Source organism: Nesoenas mayeri (assembly GCF_963082525.1).
Source record: "Nesoenas mayeri genome assembly, chromosome: 2".
Taxonomy (NCBI): Eukaryota; Metazoa; Chordata; class Aves; order Columbiformes; family Columbidae; genus Nesoenas; species Nesoenas mayeri.
In genome coordinates this window covers 127,039,158-127,049,561 of record NC_137543.1, presented here as the reverse complement: position 1 = coordinate 127,049,561, position 10,404 = coordinate 127,039,158, and the positions used below count along the sequence as shown (strand labels likewise).

The 10,404-nt window shown below is 40.1% G+C and overlaps 1 protein-coding gene across 1 annotated transcript; it reads left to right on the top strand.

Moving 5' to 3' along the window:
• Window positions 1–4,305: 4,305 nt before the first annotated feature.
• BTD (biotinidase) lies at window positions 4,306–10,060 on the top strand (the record flags this gene model as incomplete). The annotated part of the gene is made up of 3 exons (XM_080339052.1): window positions 4,306–4,536; window positions 6,052–6,201; window positions 8,876–10,060. 3 exons carry the CDS (start codon window positions 4,306–4,308, stop codon window positions 10,058–10,060), a joined length of 1,566 nt encoding a protein of 521 aa, XP_080195178.1.
• Between the last annotated feature and the right edge of the window lie 344 nt (window positions 10,061–10,404).

Below are 10,404 nucleotides of genomic sequence, written 5' to 3'. Positions count from 1 at the left end.
GGAGTGGAGCATCTCCCTTATGAGGAAAGGCTGAGGGAGCTGGGGCTCTTTAGCTTGGAGGAGACTGAGGGGTGACCTCATTAATGTTTATAAATATGTAAAGGGTGAGTGTCAGGAGGATGGAGCCAGGCTCTTCTCGGTGACGATAATATAAGGGGCAATGGATATAAACTGGAACACAGGAGGTTCCGTTTAAATTTGAGAAGAAACTTCTTCACGGTGAGGGTAACAGAGCACTGGAACAGGCTGCCCAGAGAGGTTGCGGAGTGTCCGTCTCTGGAGACATTCAAAACCCGCCTGGACGCCTTCCTGTGTAACCTCATCTGGGTTTAACTGCTCCGGCGGTGGGATTGGACTAGATGATCTTTTGAGGTCCTTTCCAATTCCTAACATTCTGTGATTCTGTGAGAAGCGGGAGTGTAGTGTGAGCCTTCTCCAAAATCCTCAGCAAAGGTTGGTGCACACCATTCTAGCTGGCTCTGCCTGTCTAGGCCATGCCAAACTTGCAGGTGTCCTGGAAGAGACACAGTTGACAGTATCTTCTGCCCCACGATATGACTTGTTGGTTGTGCTACCGTCGTTAAGCTGAACCACTAATAATGGAAGCATTTGGTTCATCGTCACTCCATCAATAACTTAGAAAGCATAGCTTATGAGCATATAGTGCAGCATATAAAAGCAGCAGACTGGAGAGATGAGTAGAAAAAAACTTGAATTTCACTGTATTTCTACACCTGTGTAGGGGCTGTTGTGTTATACATTCTATATAAAAACTTTTAATTATTTTTTCATAGCAAATTTAATATGTTGCCTAGTAATTATTAGTGTTTATGTTACTACAGCTTAGCAGGCATTTGCTATTAATCACTTAAGAGGCCCCTGACTTGTGCTGTGCTGCCTCTGTTTTTTACAGTCTGTTGGATTCTTCTTAGTATCAAAGTGCTAAGGAGCAGGGTATGTGTTGCTTCTCTCTGTGTACACATCTATGTATGGTGAGAGCTGTTGAAAAGTGAGTGATGAGGTGCTTTGCTTCACAATGTACTGAGATTAGATGGTCTGAAAAACTGAATAGGAAAATAGTCTGCAATGTGACTGAGGGAAAACTTGTCCGAATCGGCATCTGAACTTGAACACCAATCTTTTTACATTTTGTATGGAACTGTAACTAGAATACTGTGACTGCATGACAGTAATACTGCTATGAAATACTATTTGAATGAGATGATCCTACTGAAGTGTATCTGCCTGGCAAAAGACTGCATAAGTCACAGGAAAGGGACAGAAAAAGAGGTTAAATTATAAAGCATTTCAGTTCATGAAAATTTCCTTTGAAGTTGTGTCTCAGGTGAGATGACAGCTCTGTAGACCCTAAACAAATTAACTTCAATGAAAGGATTAGATGTGTAGCATTTTCCATTAGGTAAAAAAACCCTAGAATGTGGCTGAGACTTATTTGAAGTTTCACAGGCTAAGGGCTTAGTAAACCCTGATGGTATCCTGGTTTTGGATGGAAAGGTTACTGTCCCCAAGCCCAGCCTTGGAAATTGTCACAGCTCTCCTTGTTAGAAGCGATCCATTAGATAGCAGGGTTCTGTTGTTTAAACGGTCAAATAGGGGAAAGACAAGGGGCACTCACTTAAGTGCTCAGCCATCATTTGTAGGACCAGCAGTAATCACGACCAAGGGTAAGGATTCTGAGGAATTATTTTAGTTACTAGATTATTTTACTGGGCCCATGTTCAGCCAGATGGGATTGTGTAGTTGGATGTTCAGTGCTAAACCTCTTGTGCATCTGAACGAGGAAGGGATTCAGGTTAGTACTTTGAGTGTTTCTGACCACCAGAAAATAAACTGGCAGAAAAATGAGAATTCTCCAAGCACATCTGTAAAATACAACATTTTGCAGAAGCCTATTACCTGCTAATTTCTTATATAAATGTGTTTTGCTTAGAAGTGAAAAAGACTTTTTCTGATGCGTAGTGATTCCATCCTGTGATCTGAAACTCTCCAACTTTTTCCATTGCTAGTAATCGTGAATTCTAATTACATCTTAGCTGACAGCTCTGTTGAGGAGTGGCTGACTAGAACCCTAAATAGGTATTTTAGCTCTGAAGGGCTGACAGAAATAGAAAACATAGTTTTGTCAGTGAGGTGCAACACCAGGTGTTTATTTTCAGTGCTTTCCTTAACTGTGAGAGGCTTCCCACCTCTCCTCGCCCTCCTCTGCTACTGCTTTATATATTCATGTGCATCTTGGTATTTCATTTGCAAAGCTGAGCTGCATAGAACAGAGTAGGATCCACTGTTCTTGCTGTGCATTGCTGAATCACTTCCCCCATAAGTACCGAGTGTTTTGCTCAAGGTGGAGGACAGCAAGGGTAACTTATTGTACATCACTTCTCGAAACTATTTATATAAATGGAGTATCTTTAATACAGCTGTTTACAGAGATGCCAAGGCTTTATTCTGTTTTTATTGTGCTTTAGGTAACTTAAATTTACCCTTGAAGGCAGGAACATACGGACACATTGGCAAACTAAAGCTCAAGAAAGTATGAATATGTAGTTGAGCTTAGCAGCGTCTAACAGCTAAGTTACTCCTGGACCGTTGTAAGTGTTATTCAATATTAAAACTTTCTGGTTGAGCAAACAAGTCTTCTGCTTACCATGGGCACTAAGGTCATTATTTTCCTGTCCTATATGGGATTGGGTTGCTATCAAACCAGTGTTGCAAATAGCATATGGAACTCATGGAAGCAAACAGGTGGTTTAAACTAAGATAGTACTTAATAAATGTTTTTTGACGAGCTTTCTTCACACTTTAATTTGTTCATTGTTAAATACTAAACCAGTTGATGTTTAGACAAAAAAAAACCCAAACATAGTATTGAGGATTGCTTATTAGCTGCTTTTCATTCTGGAACTGAAGAAAAGAGATATTTTAAGTTAACTTGCTGTAGACCTTTTTTAGGTACAAAACTACATTTAATATGAATAAAAATGGAATTAATTTAAAATTTATGTTTTCTTCCTGCTGAACTCCTGATAAGAACTAGAGAAGGCTCTTCATGCATGTGTCTTTCAGTCTGTATTCGCTTCAGAAAAATTCAGGGAGTTGTGGATCACAAAGATTGAAAAAGCGCTCAGAGTGTTTTGGAACATATGGGGGTTTTTTTGGGTAAGAGTTACCAAAGAGAAAATACAATTTAGAAGGTCAGTAACTGCACTTGAAGACTTGGGGCTATCAATATGTAGTAGCATCAAGCCATCTCTCCTGCATGCTCTTTCAACTTCACTGATACTCAAGATTTAGTTCCTTAATGATACTAATAACACTCTGGTGACAAATACAGAAATCTCATATTGTGAAAATAATTCTGAATTATGTGGTATATCTGCAGTACTTCTTAAGCATTGCACAGCCACTGACTGTCTCAGCCAGTTCTTTTTCTGTAGAAGTAACTATTTTCCTGACTTGGGAAGTCAAAAGGCTACATGGGGAGCCCATATTGGAGAGAGTGCCCCAGCCTTCCGGACTCACTAATTTTCCATTTCTTTCAAAGAAAAACTTGGTATTGCAAATTTTCTGCATTTTTGCTTTATTGTTGTTACTATGAAAGCATTTTTAACCTTACATATCTGCCCTATGTAGCAGCAATGCAGACTTGAATTACACTCTAACATTGTTATAAATGTTGAAAAAAGACACACTGTATGAGACAAATTAGTCTGTTACATATGTGGAACTGAAATAGAGCGAATTCATAAGGAGAGGCATTTTCATGATAGAAAGATAAATGCAGAAGTAGTGTCTAGCATAATTCTTTTGGCAATTGTATTTTTCTGTATTGAGAAGTTCTGTTTCTACTTGACTATTAGATAGAGTGTCTAAGTAATTTTAGGAAGTGCTACTGTTAAATACATGCCGAATCACCAAGTGGCAGAGAAACTGCAAATTTGTGAGCTGCATTTAACTTTTATCAAATATGTTTTGATATATAGTGCAATACTCTATAAATGAATGCTGAAATTAATTGTAAAGGGAGACCAAGCAAGAACAGTAGAACTATATATGAAGCAAAAATGCTTTTAAACAGGACACAGTTATTTAAAGCACTGACGTAGATAAATTTAAGGTTTAGAAACAATATGCACATGGTTGTTCAGGAATTTAAAACCCACACACTTAGTTCAAACACTGTTAAGGGTCTCAGTTACAGTCTGTATTTTATCATCAATTTAAATGCCCGGCACTGTTTGTTGCTCAAGCTCCCTTCTCCCCTGTTTTTGTTTGTTCTCTAGATTGATGCCATACACCATGGTAGAACTGTGCTGGAAGCTGTCCATCTGCTTTTTTTGCTATCAAGTTGTCTCAGGAAGAGTTACTAGAGAGGGACACTATGTGGCTGCTGTGTATGAACACGAATCCATCCTGAGCCCTAACCCGACAGCCCTGGTTGATCGACAGTCTGCGCTGGAGCTCATGGGCAGAAACCTCGACATTTATGAACAGCAAGTAGTGGCTGCTGCAAGGCAGGTATGCAGTAGCTTAGTAGCAGTTGTGTGTGTCCTATGTATATATAGAGTAAGTGCTATTTGAGGATAATCTTTCACATTTGTGTTCCCAGGCAACTAAAGCCATATTTATATACATAACTATGGTCTGTTTTTTCAGACATTCTGACCTGCCAGCAGCTCTGAAAAAAACCTGGCCAATTAGCACCTCGCCTGTCTACAGTTATTCCAAGCTCGGAAAAACACGCCTATAGTTATTTAGTATAGGGAAATTAATTTTCTATTTTGGTCTGAATACCTAGCTCTTTTCTGTTTTCTTAAATGGAATGTTTTTATTAAGAGATTTTCTTACAGGCAGCTGTCTTTTGGTTTGATTTTATTCCAGTGCTCTCAATGGAAATTCATGAATGTTTCTAAAAACTAAGGAAGTTAAATGCTTTGGAAATGAATGTTCCACCATTAACAACTTTGTGGAAGTAAAGTTTTCCATTTGTTTCTCCTACCCTCCATGGAATGGTTCTCAGCCTAAATATATTTAGGGGAGTGAGACTACTATTTCTGGCTGCACTTATGCCCATCCTCCTTTCCTTCCCTCCCCAAGAAAACTCAAAGCTGGTTCTACTCAGAGTAATCAGGTATTATTGTCCCTAGGCAGAGAAGAATTGACTTGCAGGTTTCACAAATCTGTTGTTCCGGAACAGAAGGATTACCATAAAAACATGTCATGAAGTCATAAAAACATGACTTCATGACTTTTTGTTTGTTTGTTTGTTTGTTTTTTGTGACGTTCAGATGTCTGGGCATCACAGTCCAGAAGCATAATAGCTATTTTTGTGCAATAATGCATCCAAGCCATGTAAATTATCTCACGGATAACGCATTTGAACTGACTTTTAAAAAATCAGAGGAATTTGAGTGACTGATGCTGCATCTGATGTGAAAGAGGTCCACTCCATTTTTAGGAACAGATCCTCCTGAACTTCAGGTAGAACCAGCCTAGCTCTGACATGGCTACATTTCCACCAGAATCTGCGTTGCTTCCACAATCAAGCTGTTTCTGAAAAATACTCTCAGTACCTTATATACCCGGTCAAGGTGTATAGCCAGGACTAAGTGATGCTGCACCTTTAACAGAGCTCATCTGCAAATAGCATAATTCTGAAAAAAATAATTAAGACAAATTTTAACATCATCAGTCTCTAACCTGAATGATGTCATTCTCATGACTCGTGAATGGAGAATACTTTTGGTAGCATTTTTGGATTAAGTCTGCTCTTATTTGCATTCCCTTAAAAACATGTCAAATAGGCTATTTTTCAAGCTAAAGGTATGTTTCAGGTTAAATAAGCTTTTTTTTTGTACACATAATTACTATGAAGTCAAAGAAAATATAATTTCAAACTACAGTCTTGTCAAAACATACTTGAGTTATCCTTAACTTTCTTTAGCTCTTTTTACCCATAAGATTCCCTTTTTCCCTTTTGTATTCAGGTTGGTTTTGCTTTGCCTACAAAACATGTCTTTGTTTTACATTTAGGGGGCACAGATCATTGTTTTCCCTGAAGATGGAATCCATGGCTTCAACTTCACCAGAAACTCCATTTATCCGTACTTAGATTTCGTTCTGCATTCACAGTCTGTGAAGTGGAATCCATGCAGAGAGCCATATTTGTTCAACGACACAGAGGTAATGGAGTGATTTCTGCAGAGAGATGAAATAACTGAATGCTACATTTGTGCTTCAAGTGGGAAACTAGTTCTAGTAGTTTTGCTTAGGGAAGTAAGCAACAAGTTTAACAACTTCTAGCATCAAGTTATCTTTTTCATGGACTCTCAGTTTATGCTGGTTTCATTCTTAACAGTGGAGGGTTTTAAACACATACAATACATCACAGAATCACAGAATGTTAGGGATTGGAAGGGACCTCAAAAGATCATCTAGTCCAATCCCCCTGCCAGAACAGGAACACTTAGATGAGGTTACACAGGAAGGTGTCCAGGTGGGTTTTGAATGTCTCCAGAGTAGGAGGCTCCACAACCTCCCTGGGCAGCCTGTTCTGGTGTTTTGTTACCCTCACCATGAAGACGTTTCTTCTCAAATTTAAATGGAACCTCCTGTGTTCCAGTTTATACCCATTGCCCCTTGTCCTACTGTTGGATGTCATTGAGAAGAGCCTGGTTCCATCCTCATGACACTCACCCTTTATATATTTGTAAACATTAATAAGGTCACCCCTCAGCCTCTTCCAAGCTAAAGAGACCCAGCTCCCTCAGCTTTTCCTCATAAGGGAATGCTCCACTCCCTTACTCATCTTTGTTGCCCTACGCTGGACTCTCTCCAGCAGTTCCATGTCCTTCTTGAACTGAGGGGCCCAGAACTGGACACAATATTCCAGATGTGGTCTCACCAGGGCAGAGTAGAGGGGAAGGAGAACCTCTCTGGACCTACTAACTACCCCCCTTCTAATCCACCCCAGGATGCCATTGGCCTTCCTGGCCACAAGGGCACAGTGCTGGCTCATGGTCATCCTGTTGTCCACCAGGACCCCCAGGTCCCTTTCCGCTACGCTGCTCTCTAATAGGTCATTCCCCAACTTATACTGGAACCTGGTGTTGTTCCTACCCAGATGCAGTACTCTACACTTTCCCTTGTTAAATTTCATCAGGTTATTCCCCACCCAACTCTCCAGCCTGTCTAGGTCTCGCTGGATGGCAGCACAGCCTTCTGGCATGTCAGCCACTCCTCCCAGCTTGGTGTCATCAGTAAACTTGCTGATAGTGCACTCAAATCCCTCGTCCAAATCATTGATGAATATATTGAATAATACAGGCCCCAGTACTGACCCCTGAGGCACTCCACTAGATACAGGCTTCCAACTAGACTCCACCCCATTGACCACAACTCTCTGGCTTCTTCCCTTCAGCCACTTTGCAGTCCACCTCACTACTTGGTCATCCAGACCGCACTCCCTCTCTTTAGCTATATGCAAGAATGTCACCTGAATTTGTCATCTCCTACTCCTCCCCAACCTATGGAATGGTAATTACTCTCTAATAAGATACAACGTAGCAGAAGAGGAGGCTGAGGGCAGACCTCATTGTGGTCTACAGCTTCCTCACAAGGGGAAGAGGAGGGGCAGGTGCTGATCTCTCTGGCATCCAATGATAGGACCTGGGAAAATAACAGGAAGATGTGCCAGGGCAGGTTTAGGTTGGACATTAGGAAAAGGTTCTTCACCCAGAGGGTGGTGGAGCACTGGAACAGGCTCCCCAGGGAGGTGTCACAGCCCCAAGCCTGACAGTGTTCAAGAAGAGACTGGACAACACCCTCAGACACATGGTGTGAATCTTGGAATTGTCCTATGCAGGGACAGGAGTTGGACTCGATGATCCTTGTGGGTCCCTTCCAACTCAGGACATTCTGTGATTCTTTAATCTTTGCTTTTGATGCATGCTTGTTACTCAGTTTTAATGACTTAATGACAGCACATTCTGACTCAGTGATTGTGTGTAAAAGTAACAGGACTTGACCTGCTATGATGTAATAGAAGTCACAGCTTAGCACAGACCAAGTGCAATTACAGAATATGTGACCTGCAGATCACAAGAATAGTATTTTCATTGACTGTTCTGAACCTGAAGTGAAAATAACCAAGCTTACTAATAAGAACTATTTATTTTTATTAGCATTACTATGCTATAATATAATGAAAGCAATCATGCATGTGCTTACTAAGCAGAATTTCTGTGCAAACGTGAATTAAAGTTGTAAATAGTGACATAGAAACATCCCAGTAACACTGTACTCTGTAACTCTTTGTATTTCTTTTATGTAATTATACAAAGTCTATCCATTTACATCTCTGCTTCCCTCAGTTGTAGCTAGTAATCACTTTAGAATAAAAAAATAGAGTAAAAACAGCTAGTTGCAGAAACAGGCCATTGCAGGTGCAAATGATCGTTATTAGACATTTGCTGTTCAAAAGGCACACACAGATCAGTTATGCTGCCTTCTCAAAATTTTCAGTTGACTTAAAGCTATTGGTGCTCCTGTAACAGTCAGAAGTTTCTGAAAATTATTGTCCTAGAAATAGAGAGATTTACTTACTTACTTGCTTCTCAGGAAATAAAACCCAGATAATTTTTTTCACTGCTATTTTGACATCAATATCTGAAATACTTTTCAGTCATCACAAAATCATCAGTCTTTTTAAAGTTTACAGGTACAGTCAAATGTGTTACATTTCCCATTGAAAATAATAATTTGAAAAGTATTAAATATAATAACTTATGGCTGCTTAAGTAAAATTTATCCCCCCATATTCTGAAGTGCTTACATTTCCCCGTACTGTGTTCTTCAGGTTCTTCAGCGTCTGAGCTGCATGGCACTGAAGAACAAAATATTCCTTGTGGCAAACTTAGGAACTAAGCAGCCCTGTGAGCCCACTGATCCTCACTGTCCATCTGATGGGAGATACCAATTCAATACCAACGTGGCGTTCAGCGATGACGGTACGCTGGTAGCCACCTATCGCAAACACAACTTATATTTTGAATACGCTTTTGATACCCCGCCAGAGCCTGACTATAAATTCTTTGATACCCCCTTTGCAGGCAAATTTGGTATGTTCACTTGCTTTGATATACTCTTTTTTGAGCCTGCAGTGAACCTCATCAGACAATACAATTTGAAACAAGTTGTATATCCAACTGCCTGGATGAACCAGCTCCCACTCCTCTCTGCCGTAGAATTTCAGCAGGCTTTTGCAACAGCTTTCAATGTCAATATTTTAGCAGCTAATATCCACCACCCTACCTTGGGCATGACAGGAAGTGGGATATACACTCCAGTCAAATCCTACATCTACCATAACATGGAAAGTTATGGTGGCAAGCTTATAGTAGCAGAAATTCCTGTGATTACTGCAGATTATGACACGAATTTGGAGAGCAATGAAAGATTCAGAGACAACTTACACGGCTCATGCAAGACTTCTACAAGGGGCTCAATGGATGATCAAGTTTGTTTTAAGGAAGGAGAAGAGATTCCTGGCAGAGTATCAGAAAAAGGAAATGAACAGTTACCTCCCATATTTTATGCAGAAATGATGTATGACAACTTTACCTTTGTTCCTGTATGGGGGGAAAAAGGAGAGGTCCATGTTTGTGCCAATACCCTTTGTTGTTACTTAAATTACCGGAGAGCTGTGTTAACGGATGAATTGTATGCTTTGGGAGTTTTTGATGGGCTCCATACAGTGCATGGCACATACTATGTCCAGGCCTGTGCATTAGTAAAGTGTGGTGGTCTCAGCTTTAGCACTTGTGGCCAGGAGGTTACAGATGCCACTGCTGTGATAGATTTCCAGCTATGGGGAAATATGAGTACCCCTTATATCTTTCCTTTACTGCTGACATCTGGTATTACCTTGGACTTTGCTGATCACATGGGCTGGAAAAACAACCACTATTTCATAAGCAAAAATAGAACATCTTCTGGCCTACTGACAGCTGCTCTATATGGACGATGGTATGAAAAGGACTGAATCAGAAAACAACTGCTTGTATGTTCAGAGTATGTATCTTAACAAAAGTTGAACATCTGTACTTCCTAGAGCTTCAGGTGTGTGTTTTACGAGTGACTGATTAGATTCCACATTGAAATTATAAGCAAAGCACTTATAATTTCAATGTGGAATCTAATCAGTCACTCATGCCTAAGAGGCTGTAAGTACAGGCTGCACCTTGGTAGCTTATGTCCTACCAGCAGTAAAAGAACTGCCTTGCAAAGATAAAGGCTTGTTGTCATGCGTTGAGGTGTTTTATATTGCGAAAATAACAATTCTCATTTCAACTTAATTTGTTCCTTTTAATTTAATCCTTTGGTTTT